General features: G+C 39.8%; 1 protein-coding gene across 4 annotated transcripts in view; it reads left to right on the top strand.

Annotated features, from left to right (window-relative positions):
- The window catches only part of POLQ (DNA polymerase theta), a 53,749-nt gene that overhangs the window by 23,806 nt on the left and 11,662 nt on the right, over window positions 1-18,281 (top strand). For 3 of the 4 annotated variants that reach the window (XM_027681256.1, XM_027681257.1, XM_027681260.1), the window contains 11 exons: window positions 1,312-1,505; window positions 1,814-1,938; window positions 3,397-3,640; window positions 4,456-7,628; window positions 8,719-8,862; window positions 9,474-9,670; window positions 11,129-11,369; window positions 12,423-12,616; window positions 14,244-14,381; window positions 15,604-15,778; window positions 16,255-16,390. In XM_027681256.1, the coding sequence (XP_027537057.1) occupies window positions 1,312-1,505; window positions 1,814-1,938; window positions 3,397-3,640; window positions 4,456-7,628; window positions 8,719-8,862; window positions 9,474-9,670; window positions 11,129-11,369; window positions 12,423-12,616; window positions 14,244-14,381; window positions 15,604-15,778; window positions 16,255-16,390 (4,961 nt within the window). The other variant, XM_027681258.1, reaches the window with a different exon arrangement.

The raw sequence follows: 18,281 nt of genomic DNA, 5'->3' as shown, positions 1-18,281 counted from the left end.
TCATGTATTCCTCATGGACTACAGGGAGATTGTCTGCTATGATGCTTTTTAACTCTCTTAAGCTTGAATCTTTTACTTGTGCAAATATGAAACTGAATTGGGACCCCTGGTGGTCTAGTGGTTAGGATGCGGCGCTCTCACCGCCGTGACCCGGGTTCGATTCCCGGTCAGGGATACTCCCCCGGGCAGATGGAGCTCGTCAGCCCTGTAAGGCCATCCATCTATGAGAAGGTCACTCTAAACAAACCTACGTCCTGAGGACCTCACTGCCATTGTCCAAGCTCGCTTGGCCCCGGCAGATGAACCTTAGGATTAAAGGGTGGGCTCAGTTCAGCACATGCTGTGTCTCACCTAAAAAATCCATTGCACAGGCTTGAAAGGTAAAAGACCTTTCCCAAAATCTTCATTCGCGAAGACTGACCATACTATGAAACTGAATTCCAAGACCTTATGTTTTAGGAAAGTTGGTTAAAACAAATAAGTATTTGCCAGACTAGGAAGAGAGTTTTCTTTAAAGGAAAAAAAACCCCCACAACAAAAGCCCAGTAAACAAAAAAAGACAATCCCCCACCTTAATAACTCTTATTCTTCTCAGTAGATGAAGGGACATGGATGATTTGCAATTATATAGGCATCTGATGTTCTGTATCATGTTAAATGCTCCCCAAGAACTGTTAGTTCTTTCAAAATAATTAATCCTCCTTTATACTGATACAGATGTGAATAAATTTCATCTCCTCATATTGAAACTTATTCTGTGCTGGCTGAATGTTAACAGAATTGGTTTTATGTCTAAAAGTGTGTGAATGGCCTGGATGGCTTTTTTGTTAGTTGTTAATAAAATTGACATTTCTTGTACTCCAGGTAAATGAAAGCTTCAGCAAGTTCTGACAAAATCTTTGTCCTTCCTGCTTTACCAGATGCTGTGGTGGTGGTTAGTGTGGTTACTAGTGGTTTTAAGAGGTTGACAGATATTTGTAAATTTTATTAAAAAAAGAATAAAGCATTGTTTTGTTAAAGGAGAATGAAGATACAGATTAAAAATTGTTTAGTGGCTTGGATTTAGGAAGTAATCTGACGAAGATTCCAAACTGTTTAATTGTTAGAGTACCCGTATGAGTCAGATCTCTCGGTACAAATATTAAAAAACTAGGTTAGAAGAGGTTTTACTTTCTTTATCGTGCATGGTTATGACTCAGTGCCTCTACGTAGTGTGTAGGATGCTCTAACTGCTTTCCCTAGGTTTTATTTTTGTTTACCCAGAGGTCTGTTCTGTTTGTTTCTCTGAAATAGTTTTTTTATTTTCTTTAGGTCACCCCAGTGTATGAGGAGTGGACCACAATTGATTGGTACCAGTTTTTCTGCTTATGGGAGAAGCTTCCTGCCTCAATGAAACGTGTGGCTGAGCTGGTGGGGATTGAAGAAGGCTTTCTAGCTCGTTCTGTAAGAGGCAAAATCATAGCTAAAACAGAGAAACAGCACAGACAAATGGCCATCCACAAAAGGTAGCCACAGAATGTGGGTGTCAATGTGCAAATACTAGAGGCTATAACATTTGTGATGGACAGGCTCTGTGTCTGTTTTCAGGAACTGGCTCTCTTTCTGAGTGAGCTGATAGCTTGGAGAACCTGGACCTGGTTTGCTCTGGTCTGAGAACATTGCTGGCACAAGATGTTTGTGCTGTTGTTTTTGGAAGCCATCTTCTCTGTTTCTTTTGTGTGCTCTTCTGTCCTATGCTATCATGGTGCGTATTGCTATGTACAGTAATGTGCCCTGGATGACAATTTTATTTCTCCATGTGCTTCTTCAACAGGTTTTTCACCAGTCTTGCCCTTCTGGATTTAATCAGCGAGGTTCCCTTAAAGGATATGACCAAGAAATATGGCTGTAGTCGTGGCCAGCTTCAATCCTTGCAGCAATCTGCTGCCACTTATGCAGGTGAGTTGTCTGGGCAAAATACCTGAGGAGTCTTAGGCTAGTCAGGGCTTTTTTTCCTTCCAGATATGAGGCTAGGATAGCCACAGTGTAGTACTAATAACAAACAGTCTTGTAAAACCTCCTGCGGATTTATAGCTTAACCTGTGGTTGCCCCTGCTTTGAGATGGAACCACAGAGTGTGCTGGGGGAAGGGGATCAGCTGAGTGGAATCAAGCAGTCCTGTAGCATGCTGAGGAAAATCTGTGGAAATCATCTGTGTACTGTGTAGTTTGTTCAATACTAAGTATGTAAATAGTTACACATCTGTTCTAAAACTTTGCTCCATCAGGAAAGAGAAGCTTTCAGCATTGGGTAACGGTTGGGGCCTCTAAGATGGAACATGGCTTTCTTCTAGTTGCAAAATTAATTGACTGGAAAGTATAAGGTTATAGTTTTCAAAACAGAGTGAGTAGTTTCTGGGTCATTTATCACCAGATCACAAGAGGTCAGGTAGCTGCCACCTTTAACTTAACGTCCTTAATTAGGCTGTGTAGGAGTAGAAGTAACAGCCCACCATGTCACTGAGATATTTTTTTTCTGTTGCCTAAGTCCTCCATTCCTCTGTAAGTGGATTTTCAATTTATAAGACAGTTTTAGCTCAACTTGCGAAACCCTATGTGTGGGTTGCAGCATGAGTCAAAGCCCCAAAATGAAAAGGTCACGCCAACTGATGCAGAGTAGTTTAAATTAATTCTGGTAGTATAAATAACTTTTTGTTGTAGCAGTTTCATAATTCTCTATTCCTAGTATTAATAATTTTCACAAAAATAATTTGGGAAGTAATATGAACTGTTGACATGACATATAGTTAAGAGAGATGATAAAAGTTGTATTCTATAATCACTATGAAAATAGTGAGGGATGCCATGTCTTTCAGTTATTTTCATATTTTGTAGAGTCAATCTATGAGTAAGCAACTGTGTTTTTCCAGCTCTTTTCCTTCTCCCATGCGCTGGGGACTGCAGTTGTAACCTTTATCATAGGCTTTGCTATCTCCTGTGATGCTCTCAGTAACTGAAGTTAAGTAATCCAGGATTTGCTCTTATGGACATCAGTGCTGGCCTTCCTCAAAGATCTGTGGCTTCTCTTAGTGCCTCTCATCACTGCTTTTTCTCTTGCCTTTTTTTCAGTGTGGTTGTTTCATAGGACTCCTGTTCCAGGATGTACATGTGTTTCACACTTTCAAGATTAGCATCTTTGAAAAACCAGTGTCATTCAGAATTTTTACCTCACTGATAAACTAGTTCTGCAAGATCAGCTCCTAGTCATAGTTGTAATAGGCATGATTTAGTTTCTGTAAGTAATGGGAAGGTGGGAAACGTAAAGTGAGTACCAATTCAGACTGGGGGGTGGGGAGTGAATCCAGCTTAGTAGAACTGGAGCTGGAGTTAAGACATTGATGTAACTTTTGTGTTCCAGGAATGATAACAGTTTTCTGTAATCGACTGGGCTGGCACAACATGGAGCTGTTGCTCTCTCAGTTCCAGAGCCGCCTCACTTTTGGGGTTCATAGGGAACTTTGTGACCTGGTACGAGTATCTCTGCTGAATGCACAGCGTGCCAGGACACTTTACAATGCTGGCTTTGTCACCGTGGCTGATCTTGCTAAAGCCAGTCCTGATGATGTGGCAGCTGCTCTGAAGAATTCAGTGCCATTCAAAAGGTGAGAAATCAGTAAGTCCAGAAGTCAATAAAAGAAGTTTGTTTCTAGGGCGAAGGATTACAAGATGAAACCTGTGGTAAAATATGGCAACCTTTAGGACTTCGTGCCAAACGTTAGTTAGAATTAGCTTGTAGGTCTCTGTGACTGATCACAGTCATTCCATGATTATTTTGAAATTAATAGAAACATCTTTTATTTGCAGCCTAAGTTTTTGAGACCTAAATTTTCTTCTTATTCCTCTTTTCAATGTACTACTTAGTCCTGGATGAATTGTTAATGCTTTCTGGGGAGCTTTTGCTGCCTCTAAAAAGCAGCTACACCATATGATCAAAGTAGTTTGTGATTTATTACTGATTATCTTTTGAGATTCTCTTGTGATTTTCATGTTAGTGTAGTGACAAGCTTCCTTGATCAAGTTCCTGTGGGACCGTGCTGTAGTAATTGTCTGGTTTATGCTCCTAAAGTTTCCTTTCTTTGGAAAACAGTGCATGGAGGAGGATCAATTGAGACCTGCATTTTGCCCTAGCAGGGAGTTGGGACTTCTAGGGTGCATGTTTGGACAGAAACCAGGCAATACTTCTGGGATATCCGGCCAGTAGTATCTTTCATTGACATCCGTTCACATTTAGAAAACTGAAATACTTATTTCCAATTAAGTTATTTCCCATCAAGTGCATTATGTTTTAGATAGATTGCTTCTGTGAAGGAAGCTGCGAAGCCATTGAAATGGGAGCAAAACAGAATAGTAACAGCTTCTTCTGTTGTTTGTTGTTTTTTGCATGAATGTTTACATCTGTCTGTTACCTTTCCCATAGTGTTCGTAGGGCTGTGGATGAAGATGAAGAATCGGCGGAGGAGCGTCGGACCGTGCGCGGCATCTGGATGGCTGGAATGAAAGGCTTAACTGAAAGAGAAGCAGCTTCTGTCATTGTGGAGGAAGCCAGGAGACTTCTGCAGCAGGATTTGGCACTGATGGGAGTGCAGTGGAACCCAGAGTCTTTTCTTGAGACTGATACATCCTCTATGATCACCAGTGAGTCAGAACTCGAAGACAGACTGTATAGGTCAGATGGAGAGGAGTCTGCTGAGTCTTCAAGGGTGTTAAACAAAAAAGAGTTTAGAGTTCAGCATTGTAATGGCCTTGGTTCGCAGACTGAAAACTTATCAAATATTAAAAAGGGATATAAAAGGCGGCTAAGCAGTAGCACAGAAAATTCCAGGTGTGAGAATGAAGTCCCAGGCAAGAAACAGGCTCGAGCAGAGGAAGGCAAGGGTGATATTGTGTACAGTGCTAAAAAATGGCCAAATACATGCACGGGTAATGAAAACAGGGAAGGAATTTCTCTAGTCAAAACCAAGATAGGTTCCAGGACAGCCATCCCAGAGCATCTTACTGAACAAGGAAAAACACCAACATCGAGAACAAAGTCTTCAGCCTCTAGATTGATTAAAAGTACAGATACGCATTTAAACCGCACTAGGAACAAAAATACCTCTTCAAAACTGCAGAGGTCAGTTCTTGAAGGTTCAAATATACTCAGCATAGACAAACAAAATCCGCCTGCTTTCCACCCCACCATCTCTACAGATAATTTTTTTTCAAACCAAAATAATAAGGAATTTATGAAAACAGATTCTTTAACTCATAAAGTCTCAAATTCTGTGCAGATGGACAAAATAAAGATTGGGAGAAAAGATAAAGTGGAAGCATTATTTATAGAGCCCACCACCAGTAATGAAGGCATACCTAAGGGGAGAGCACGTTTGCAGGCATCTGTTATGTTGCAGGGTACTCCACGCACCAGTGTGGAGACACATAGTATTGTAGGAAGCAGAGTCATACCCGGTAGTGCTAGGACACAGAGAAATGAAAATAATGATTATAAGCAGAATAAAATTAATAGAACTCAAAAAGATGTGAGCTGTGCTGAGGCGAGGATTGATAGGCAGGAGATGGCTTTAGGCATAGATCATGGTAATGTAACTGCGAGCTGCTCTGGAAGTGGACATGTCCATTGTGACAGCAGGATACAGAAACCTGTTCATTTTTGTCCTGGTGAGGATAAAATCTGCAATATTCAGATTCAGAATGATGGCGAACATGGGAGTGAAAAGCCCAACGGAATATTACAAGGTGGAACGTTGCAGAAAGGCAACAGTCATCCCGACAATCATCTCTTTCTGAAAGAGTTTCTAGGAAAATACAGAGGTGTTTGCAATGCAGATGATGCTCAGAATGGTCCAGCCTCTGATCTGCTTTCTGGCTCTAGAGACTTTGAAGACAGCTTCCAGTTGGATACTCAAACTGAGATGATAATAAAACAGGAGAGAGCAGCTGGAATCACAGGACAGCAGGGATTAGAAGGTTCGGAGCTGACAGCAATACCACGGCAGGAAATCTCCAAAAACCTAAGCAGTTTATGGGCTGAGAATGCTACTGGTGAAAGGGTGGCTGCAACAGTTAGGAAACTGAGCTTGTCAAGTCTTATCACAACTAATAACACTACCAAAAACATAACTCCGCGCTGCAGTAATCAAGTTTTGGAGTCTGGAGCCCTTAATTTACAGCCCATAGTGAAGGAAGTAGAATCTGCACCTTGCCTTAAAGAAAGTGATTTCTCAGTGACTGACTCACAGCTACACAGTTTTCTACAAGATTACCAGACCCAAAATTCCGTGAAAGGGGAGAATATGTCTAAAGACCTTAATAAAGCAACCTCCCATTTTGGAAGGGAACACATTGTACAAATAGAATACCACCCTGTCCCTGAAGCAAGCCTAAATATGAGTGATAGCTTGCTATTTGATGATAGCTTCAGTAATGTCACTGACCTTTCAGCTGTTCACATCATGGAAGCTGACAGAAAGGACCCTGTGGGGAAGCAAGAGGCTTTGCTTCCTCCAGAAGGTCTTTTGCAGGATCTAAGACCCGTTCAGAATAAATTTGATGTCAGTGGCAATCAACAAGAACACGAGAATCCTGCACAGTGTAACAATGTGTCTCTAGCTCCCTCTGATACAATAGCTGAAGGTTTAGGTCATGGAAACTCCCTGTCTTTTCTGAAAGATCTTCCTGCTACCTCTCAGGGTCAGTCAGGATTAATAAACCCAGTGATTTGTAACAATGACCCCAGACCGAAGGATTTTGTAGGAGATCAAGGTGAAAAGCTCCAGAGAAGCCAGCAAACTTCAGATAAGAAACCTCATCCAGTGGTATGGACTGACTGCTCGTTTGAACTAAGCCCAGGATTGCAGGATGTGTTAGACAAATGGCCTAGTCTCTCAAGCATTGAACCAGTTTCAGTAAGTTCCTGTTTGAAAGGAAAGTTAGTTTCTACTATTGTTAATCAAGAACCAAATCTAGTTTTTGAATCTAACTGTTGTAAGCCAGAGCCTTTGCCCACTTGCCAGGATTTAAAAAGCTCTTTCAAGGTTAAAGAAAACAAAACAGAAAACTTGCATCTTCAGAAAGCAGATGTTATAACACTTCAGCTCAAGGGAAGCAGCAGAATATCCTGTCCTCCATCAGATAATAATAATGGGTTTATTCCTCCAACACCTCCCAAAGAGCTTTTCCCAAAGGGTTCTTTTTCTCTTTCTGTGAAATCTGCAAGGAAGAGGCAAGTTGCCTGCAAGAATGAAGGACAGATGATTCAGCCACAGCAGAGTAGTGAGGGCAATGCAGAGCAGCAAGTAAAAACACTCCAGGTCAGTACTGGGAGTCCAGACCCAACTGAGACTGATGAGGTAAAAGATGATTCTGTTATCGACCAAGGCTTTTCACTGCAGCTATCTCAGGATGTTTTTCCTTCTGTTCCCTTGAGTGCTGAAAGTTTCACTATTATTGATGTAGCAAGCAACAAAGCACTTTTCCAGACTTTCATTGCAGAATGGAAGGAAAAAAGCAGATTCTCCATCTCAGTGGCATGTGAAAGAACAAAATGTCTTTTGTCTCCCAAATCATCGATTGGTGGCAAATTCAAAAAAGGTCAGTTCCCTGTTCCAGCACATTATTTTGTGAACAGTAGGGTGGCAGGAGTAGAGAAGGAAAGGGTTTGCAAAAGAGGGGAAAATTACTGATGTTACTGATATTACAGAATCACATGATGTTTGGCATTGGAAAGGTCCTCTGGAGATCATCCAGATCAACCTTTCTAAAGCAGGTTCACCTAGAGCAGGTTGCACAGGATTGTGTCTAGGCAGCTTTTGAATATCTCTGGGAAAGGAGACTCCACAACCTCTATGGGCAATCTGTTCCAATGTTCTGTCATCCTCGAAGTAAATAGGTTTTTCCTTATGTTCAGGTGGAACCACTCATTTAGCATCCCTTCCAAATTCTGGCCTTTCCTAGCAACCTCTTCAAGAATTGAGACAGAAATATATTTCCTCCTTCCACTCTGAAAAGCATTTCACATTTGTCAAAAATATATTTTGATAGTTAAGGAGTGTTGTTGTTATGGCAATATGACAGCAATGAATCTTACTGCTTAATCTTGTCATTTTAAAGGAAGAGTATGTTTATAAAGCAGCAGCAAACTGCAGCATATCAATACTTTTGGGGGAAAAAATGAAGCAATATTGCAACAATCCAGAGGCTGATCTGAATTTCACATATGCTTATATTGAACCAAGTTTACATTTTACAAATTTGAAAATATTTAACCTTGGTTCAGAAGCAATCACAGAAATGGCACAGCTCAGTGGAGCCCCTGAACAATTTGTAATGTTTACTGGTAAATGTAGTATTCATTTTATAATATACAAAAACTTGTTTATGACATGGTGCACGTGATAAAAGGACTGCACAACAGAGAACCATATCAATATTAGATACACAGTGAGATGTTAATATTCGGATGCTCTCACATACCAACAAGTGGCTAATAGTTCTTTACTGTCTCCAAGGACCTATCAAGGAAATGCTTGATATCAGTTCTCTATCCTTTACTAACACTCAGCTCCTTTGCGTTACTGAGACTAACAATATTCAGGTTTAGGCTCAGCTGTGTGTATTTACATTTCCAAGATCCCGTTTATGAATCCCATTTTATTATTGTAACTTGAAATTATGTCTTTAGTGAGTTCTCCTCAGCAGATGCAAGTTAAAGATGATGGATTTCCTGTCCAAGGCTATGAAGACATCTTGGTAGTTGGACTGGCAGTGTGCTGGGGTGGAAAAGATGCCTACTATATCTCTTTGCAGCAGATACAGGACCAGACTGGTAAGTGAGTGGACAGGCTGTGCTAGGTTACATGACACTGCATTTCAAGAAAGCACCTTCAGCAGATAGGCTCTTGGAAGTGTTGTGAGTGCTCTGAACCCAGCCCAGTTGTGTAATGGAGTAATTTAGCTGTTGTAAATGTTTAAACACCATTGAAAATGTTGCTGTGGATGTACCTACACTGCTATGTAATAAGGTCAGGTAGTTGGCTCAGACACTGGACTGTGAGCATGCATGTGGCTAAAATGTTAGCTTGCGCCCCTGTTCTCTTTATCTTATTTGCTTTTCTCTTTCAATCTCTTCCAGTTTTTTGCCCTTCAGAACAAATCTGACACTTGAATGCTGAACATAGCCCAATCTGTGCTAAGTGGCCCTGTGATTAGGGTTTGATTCCCGGCTATCCTTTGTTTGTTAGTACAGACACAACATATTGCTTTTGGGAGCCTTGTCTGGTTTGATAAAATATGTAATATCAGTATAGATATATTGTTATTTGTTCATACTTAAACTGTAGTTTTTGTGCTTTAGGTAATTGCACACAAGATTTTCTCTTACCTTTCTTATCACACAGTGGGTAAAAAGATGGTTTTTGTTTGTATTTCCTGCCTTAGAAATCAGTATGAGTTTGGCACCACCACCTTTGGACAAAAGCCTGTCTGTAACAGAGAGACTATATCCTCTGCAGCTGTATCTGCAGAAGAAGCGCAAGCAGGAGCGGTCACTTATCATGTATGACTTCATTCAGCACTACAAAACTCTACTGATGGCTTGTGGCATCTCCTTGGAAGGAAGTTTTGAGGACCCAAAGGTTTGCAGGATTAAGAAATTTAGCTTGGGTAAAACTACTAGTTTAAACACACCAGTGGAAAGATAGGAGTACCTTCTGGTACTTTCCTTCTGTTATTTATGTTTGAATATGCACACCTGTCAGAGAGTTTAGTGAAATTTACTTCCTGTGGGAAATCTTGAACAGTATTTAGAGGATACTTGGTTTGCTATGTGGGTTTGATGGTACCTGCAAGAGAAACAAAGGAACAGTGAGAGATTAACACACTATTCTTTTATACCTTGGTTGAGTGGGGAAGATGAAGATAAATCTCTCCCCTGTCTCAGTGAACAGGGCTTAACTCTTGTTTTGTTCAAATAAGAAGCCTGAGACTGAAATGTCAGAAGTGCTTCTGGTCAGATTATTGCTTCTGAGAACAGGAGACTTGGTAAGCAAAAGATTTACACGCCATGTGTATGGACCACTTTGCTACCACTATTTTCTCAAAACAAAACAAAGTTTACATGTAATTTCAAAAGATTTGAGAAATATTTGTAACTCAAATGAAACACTAGATTGAGGTAAAAGCACCTTTTTGTCCATGTTAGGAAAAACTCTAGATGCAGAGAAATTTCTATTGATTTTTAAAGTTTTTCATCACACATAGACTGAATAGCATCATGGTAATATTCAACTCTGCAGGTAAGTTGCTAACGTGTTCAACACAAGGACAAACAGATTTTTTCATATTGAGACATAATTTTAGGGTAAAATTAAAAAGCAATAAAAGTAACATCTTTCCCTGCACTTTTGCATGTGTTAATTGAAGTCATACTCATGTTTGTTCATTTTAGTGATGCAGTGATTATATACATACACACGCACCCTCCCCAACCCCATATATATACACATATGGTTTTTACCTTCTGCTTGAATGGCAGAGACAGTGCAGAATCCTGTATTTTATCTTATTTTGACACAAGAAATTGAAATATAGCTATAAATGAAATTGCTTTGAAGACAGTTAGAGGTATGTGGCTTACCAGTAGTAAAATGTGCCATGCAGAATTCTTGGCATTAGTGCTGATGTGCAAAAAAAAGGAGAGCTCAGTTTGGCTCATGTTCTAGATCAATAGCAAGTTTTGATTTTACAAAGTCATTTTTCAGATTAAGCATGTTTTGATCCTGATTTTCATATTTATTCACTTTGTGTTAGGTTAGACAAAAAAACCCGAGGACAACACTTCAAGATGTGTTTAGTTGACAAAGGGTAAGGTTTTCAAATGTGCAGAAATAACTTTGAGTGAGAAGTAAGCTTTTTAGTCACTTATACCCTCTTGAAGGTTTTCTTTGAAATCCTGTAACTTTTAACTGCAGTTTGGCTGCCAAATCAAGAAGAATTATCTGCACTATAACCTTGCATTAATCCCCAGCTAAATATTTGTCTTCTTTTGTGACTGAAATGGAAAAAAAAGTCTCATGGAGGTCTCCCTTTTTAAGGTTGCATGTTGGTTGCTCGATTCTGGCTCTAAGGAACGTACACTTCACAACATGGTGACTAACTTTCTCCCCAACGAGCTGCCTCTACTGGAAGCAGTAGGCACTGGCCAAGGGGTGCAGAGCCTGGGGCTTAGTGCCAGCAGAGATCATTCTGGGAGGTACAGAGCAGCAATAGAGTCTGTGCTTGTCTTCAGTGTCATGGACCAACTCCGCAGTGAATTACAGAAGGAAAATCTGACAGGTGAGGAGAGCTTGTCCACTTGGGGGCAAAGATGGAGGGTAAAAGTAGCTATGCTACCATGGGCTGAATGATCGGTGTGGAAGAGAGGAGATTTGGAAGTTCTTATCTAAGTATATTCTGTGTCAAAATGTTCATTTGTTAAAAGAGGGAACTTCCCTTGGAAGTATATCTGTTTTGTAAAAAAAAAAATCAAAACATAATTTTTATATCCTAAATATCCACCAGTTCCATTGGTAAAGGCAACAGCAGAGTCTATTCTAAGTCTCTAAATCAATTGGGTCTCTACCTTCCAAATGAGTACCCTGACCATTCTGAGGGGACTTGTGGGTCTGTCTCTGGTTTCTCATGAACATTTTCAAAAGTTTTTGCATTTCCTTGTCAGAAGCAATTGCTAAAATCCTCAAATGTGTTCTGAAGGAGTTTTCTTGCTCTTTGGCCTTCCCATATAGGATTGTTTGCCATGTATGTGTTATGTCCATGAAACTCTTGTGATCGCATAATGAATGATCCAGTATGTTTGCACAATAATTGCTGAGTGCTTGTTGCTGTTTATAAACAAGCCATCAAGAAAACCCCCCGAAAGCACATACCTATCGGTGGTCATTGGTACTTTCCCCTTAATTATATCCAAAGCCTAAGGTCCAGTTTCACTGAAGTATTTTTTTGCAAGCTTATCACATCATGTATGATTGTTACAACTAAACCTTAGAACCTTTTTAAAAGATGTAGATGGTGGAATGAAAGTGTATCAAGTTAGAAGGCCTTATATTAAACATGTCTGTGGTTTATAAAATGTTGATATACGAAGAGATGTGTATTTCTTGAAACAAAAAATGACAGAAGCTGTTTTCTTAAACACTTTTGTCGTAAGAATGTGAAATATTCCAGGAACAAAAGTATTCAAATGAAATCTATAGTAAAAGATTTCAGTCTGTCACGACATTCAGTATTTTAAAAACTGAGGATTCTCCATTTTTTTTTTTTTTATGAATCCGTTGGTCTGCAGTTGATCTGTTTTATAAAAGTTTTTCTTGGGGTTTGTACTTACTACAGATGTATTTTCTAAAGTGGAGATGCCCATCCACTACTGCTTAGCTCTGCTGGAGCTGAATGGCATTGGTTTTAGCACAACAGCATATGAAACCCAGAAACAGGTCATGCAAGCTAAACTGAGCGAGATTGAGACCAAGGCATATCAGCTGGCAGGCCACAGCTTCTCCTTGACCAACCCTGATGACATCGCAGAGGTACGTGAGGGTGCAAGGGGGAGAGCTTTCTCAGAAGTTACTCTCAAGGGTCTTTGGCTAAAACTAACAAAAAACCAAAAATTTCTTGGGCAGACTGTGTAAGAAAAAAAGACAAAACGCAAACTCAACTCTGCTCAGAGATTTGTCTTTTGGAGGCTTGCTGCCTGCAAGAGGCTGTGTCTCTCCTGCTCTTTAGCAGAGATAAAGAAGGTGGAAGTGGAAATAAGCCTGTAGTTTATGTAGTACCTTGGTTTCTCATGCCACATGAGATGATCTGCCAATTAAATGGCTTTTGGAATATTTTGGATGAGTGGTTCAGGACTGGAGAAGCTTCTGCACATCAGGTATGATGTGATGTCATGTAGTCTTGACTCTTAAGAATAGTTGTACTCACTAAGTTTCATTGTTACCCTTGTCCCTATATAGCATGAAAGAGGAGGAAAGACTGCCTTAAAAGTTTTGAATCAACTACTGTCTGCTTTTGGGAACCTGTATAGAACTGAGGGTTTTTTTAAAGTCTAAGGAACAGATTTCTGTGTAAATGAGCAATACTTTTATTCCTGAAGAATTTCACTATGTATTTTTTAATATAGGTTACATGGAGTCATTGGGATAGATTATAATTGCTGTGCATGCTTTTTTTCCTCCATTTTTTTCCTATGTACTAGTTTCTTGCTGAGGGGCTATACCTTATATGGAAGTAGTCAAAATTTGCAAGAAGCCATCAGTAAAAGAAGTTCCACAGAAATATTCCTCCTTTGTTGCTAATGTAGAAGTCTTGCTCAGTAACAGTAGTCTAAGTTAGAACTCCTGAAATAATGCTTGACTTCAGTTTCACTCTTCTCCATGGAAAAGGGGAAGGGAAGTTTTTTCTCAAATACTGTTCTGTAAACTACAGAAGGTGGAAGTTTCTCATGTGAAAATTTGTTACGAATCATGTAAAGTATCTTATATAGGTTAGTAGAACTTTAACCTTCTAGTTTTGTGTCAGTAAAATTTCTATGCTACATAAATGTGTGAGAGAAACTTCCTATTCCCTTCTGCCAGCTGTGAGATGAAACACAATAGCTGCTAAGTAGTGTATGATGCTACATAGAAACACAGAGTGAAAAATGAAGAGCTGTGTTGTCTGTCACCAAGTGAGTGTATACTTAATTTTCCAGTTTTTGGCAATTTGTAAGAAAAACTAATATTCTAGCTATTCTATAAAAGGTATTTGTGACCACCTCCCTCCATGCCATTCATGTTTCTCTGAAGCCTGTTCTCTGCTAACACTTGTTTTTTCGCCATTGTTCTTCCCACTTTTAGTCATCTTAACATTGCGTTTTATTACAGTTGGCTGTCAGCAGTAACCTCACTTATTGGATGGAGTTAATTACCTTTTCTAAAAACATACCTCTGAACTCAAACTTATAGTGTTCAGAAAATGAGATTTTAAATTGCATTTTGTAGTTAATTAAAATGAGGAGGAATGACTTTGATAGCAGGGATCTTTAATCAGCTTTTTAATTACCTGAAGCATTTGTACTATCCTTTGGTTGGAACAAGCTGTTTAAGTGCTCTGTTGCTTTTTTTCTGTCCTGGGAGCAGCATGCAGAAACTGATTTGAAATGCTGGTCTCTTGCAGGTGTTGTTCCTGGAGCTGAAGTTGCCACAAAATGGAGATGTGAAGGTTCAAGGGAACAAAAAAACTCTGGGTTACACCAGAAGAGCAACTGCTAAAGGAAACAGGGTTAGATTAAGCAAGCAGTTGAGTACAACCAAGGTATAGTAATGTCTGGTTCCAATCTGAAAGTAAATTTTAACTGTCTGTTGCTTCTCCAGTTACTACTGGAAATTCAAACTGGATTCTGCCTTGTCCGTTAGTAACTCCTCCTCTCCTAAAGCTTGAGTATATTGGGGACATAACTATAAATGGCAAGCTTCAATAAGAATAAATCAGACAGAATCTGATTTCCCAAATAACCTGTAAGACCAAAATAGTACAATAATTTTGTAAAGCCAATAGCAGAAGAATTTTTTGACATCAATTTGAAAGGTACTTAAATACCATGTCAATGAAATACATTTTCCCTGCCTGCTGCTATCGTATCTGTATTTTGTGCCTCAGAGAATTTGTCTTCAGAATGGCTAATCTGATGGCTTATCAAATTTAGTATATCAGAAGCTTGTATATATGTGGAGGCTATTGACATCCTTACCAGTTGATAAATATTGTGGGCCTGCATTAATACCTACAGCTGCAGGCTAATGGATGCTCTTGCCAGACAAGTGAAATTAGCAGATATGTATGTTCCCTGTTTTCAGGACTCATTAATCTGTGTTTTCTTAGTTTCCCCTTGTTCAGTGTAGTCTGTGCTTGGAACACAAGTATTGATTTCTGAAACTCAAGTGGCAGTGAAGATGTTGAGTGCAGTGGTGGTGGCAGAGAGGGAACAAGAAGCAAAGAGAAGATTTCCTCCTTCTGTAATGTGGAGGGATGAGGCTGCAGCTGCCTGCGGCATACGAGAAATGTTATTTCTAGAAATGTTTACATGCCACTGTCTTTTGAAATTCTTGTTAATCTCTTCATATTTCTGATTAAGCTGAAAGGATTTGATTGCTAGTGATCAGCTTTTTATTTCAAGGAGCATGGTCAAGGGCTTCATTTTGTGTTCCTAGTGTACAGATAGGAGAGAGCAGGGTATCTATGGCAAGTGATGCTTTATTTGATAATTTCAGGTGGTTTATTGGTTGGTGCAGATTAAGAGTGATGATGAGGATGCAGAAGTCCAAAGAGAATGGTTGTCTTCTTGTGTGTAATAAAACTTGCTTTGGTTACTCAGGTGTAGGTGGTATAAGGGGAGAGGATATCAATTTAATATTAAGGCTGTGACACTGGAAGCTTACTGTGGGTGAAGGAGTCCCTTTTTCCTGCAGAACTGCAAAAACTTTATAAATAAATCTTAAAAGGCAGTTGATTAATTGTGCCCTTTTCTCCCCATAAGGATGTTTTGGAGAAATTAAAGACACTTCACCCATTGCCAGGGCTGATATTGGAATGGAGGAGGATCAACAATGCCATTACTAAAGTGGTGTTTCCACTACAGAGGGAAAAGCGATTGAATTCTGTGCTGGGAATGGAAAGGATATATCCAGTTTCACAGACTCATACAGCTACAGGTGAGGAAATATGTGCAAAATCCTCACTTCTTACTGGTTTTTTTCTTTTTGTGTGTGTGTACAGCTTTTCTATGGGGAAAAGATAGGAAATCAGCGCTGTGCTCTGCTTCAACCAAATGAAAATACTGAAATACCTATTTGACATGAATTGTCCCTAAAAGTCTAGGTGTGTTTAAAATAGCTTTTATATTCACTGAGCAGTATTATTCATTTATTACACATATTATCACGTAAATCTCTGACTCTAGAACAGGTTCTGGATTTGGAAGTTTCTTATTAGTGATACAGAAATGGGGAACCATCTCAAGCCCATTAAACCCAAATTATTTTTCCTTTTCTTCAGTTTTCTCAGTGGTCCTGTCCTGTCCTGCCCTTCTGCCCCTTCTGTTTTGGAGATGCAGAGAGTGTGGAGCTGTGTTAAGTTAGAGAAACTCCTTTTGGACCCTTACTTAGTTCTGCCTTGTCTTCCTTCTCAGGTCGAATAACCTTCACAGAGCCAAATATCCAGAATGTACCAAGAGATTTTGAGATTGAAATGCCAGCTGTGGTTGAAGAAAGCCCACCCTCCCAAGCCCATGGAAATGTTAATTGTTGTGGTATTTTAGGGGGCAGGTAGGAGGATCTTGGCAAAGCTTCTGTTTAATCTTCTGATCCTAATGTGATCAGGTTGCAAATTTCTCTTTCCTGACTTCACCTGTGGCTGCTGTCACGTCAGTGTGACTTGTTATTCAATGTTTCTCGTACAGGGGAATAAACACCTAAAAATCAGTTATATATGAAACATATAATAATACTAACAGCATGTGGTTCCGTGTAGCCATTTGCTTTTAAGGTTCTTTATGAAACTCTTTACAGTGAGATTAACGTTATGCTCCCAGCTGTTGGGTGGAAAGCCTGAGTGTGAAAAGTAACTAAACTGAAGTTAGGATCTACTTTGACTTTCTAAGAGCTACTCTTAGAAGATAGGATAGGATATTGTGGAAGAAGCAGAAGAGAGTTCATTTGGTTTATGCTGTGCAACTCCCTCTGTAAGGGAACATGGGTGAACATTTTTTTCATTCTTTGTTAATGATTTCATTTGTGGTACTGACCTGCAAAAGCTATCATGTAGCAGAAAAAGATTTCTGAATTTGGTTTCTGTTAACCAAATGCCCTATTTTCTATGATTCTACAATTCTACTTTGACAGCATTACATACCAAAGCCTAAACCGTTGTGTGGAAGTCTGGTGAAATACCAAGGTCAATCTTATAGCAATTAGCTTGTGAGCTTTGAGGTTCATACTTGGTGGTGGTTTTCTGCCCTTTCAGTTTCTCTTTCCTTTCAGGTTCTTGTCACATATTTGTCACCTGAGTGACTTTTGTAAGTTTTTTCTCCTCAGCAAGATGTGAGAAATTTGAGAAGTTTTTTGGTTCTTCTGTCTGGGGCCTCCTACCACCATGTGTCTAACACCGTTGCGTGGTAGGTCATGGGAAGAGTGCTCAGAAGTAGCAGGATCTTGTCCATCTCTCTTTAGAAGAACCAGGCCTAGCCATGGAGGCAGAAATGTTGTTCTGAGATAAAACTCTTGTAGTGCTCAGGCTTGCAGCAGCTTTCCAGGATGGCTGGGGAGTGTGCTGAGTTCTTGAGAGTCTTCCCTGTAGAGCAGTAGCCCATCAAAGGAATGCAGTGCCTGCTGAACTTCGAGAGTCTGTTTCTCAGGCTGAGTTTTCCTACATTTTCCTACATTCCTTGGTTAAGCAGCCAGTGTTAGCAAGATGGGCAATCCTAAGGGCACAGAAACGACTGCTAGCACAAAAGAAACTGTCATGCAGCCTAAGTCTAACAGGCCTTCCAAGTTTTGGTTCATACTATCTATTATCTTAATATTACTATTGTTTCCTCTTGTTGTAAGAAGCTTCTGACCAAAGCAGTGTAACTAAATTAGGTCACGGTTTAAAGCCCTTACTCATTTAACTAAAATGAGAACCTACGGTGAACAGTGTGATTTTCTGCAGTACCCAGACATGCAATTGTCCACCTTTATTTCCTTTGAGAATTTATTTCTGTCATGCCATCTTTCATCTCATTGATCTCTACCATTCCTGAAATGACAACATATAAGAAGAAAAGGAAGTGCACAAGGGAAGAGAGCATGATATCTTTTCTGTGCTTTGCTGAAACTAGTCTTGATTTTAGAGATACTATTTAATTTTGATAAAGAATTTGCTCAGATCCCTGACCTAAACAGCAAGGATTTATAAAGGGCTTTTACCTTCCAGGAAGGAAGGTAGATAAGGAGGAACCCAGTGGACTGGTAGACTTTTGCTGGTGGGAGTAGGTGGTACTAATGGTGTCAGAGGTGTGCACTGATGGATACAGTTTCATATGCAGCTATAAGTGACTTGATGGGTCAGGAGAGTTAAGCAAGCCCTGAGAGGATGCAGAACACCTGGGTGGCACTGTAAACTTCCGGCCTTCGAGAAAAGAAAATTGAGTTGTTTTGGGGCAATTTTTTCCTTGGT

The sequence above is a fragment of the Neopelma chrysocephalum genome, unplaced genomic scaffold (assembly GCF_003984885.1).
Source record: "Neopelma chrysocephalum unplaced genomic scaffold, ASM398488v2 Primary Assembly neopelma1_60, whole genome shotgun sequence".
NCBI classification, from domain to species: domain Eukaryota; kingdom Metazoa; phylum Chordata; class Aves; order Passeriformes; family Pipridae; genus Neopelma; species Neopelma chrysocephalum.
Note: the sequence above shows the minus strand (reverse complement) of the source record. Positions and strands in the feature narration are given on the sequence as shown.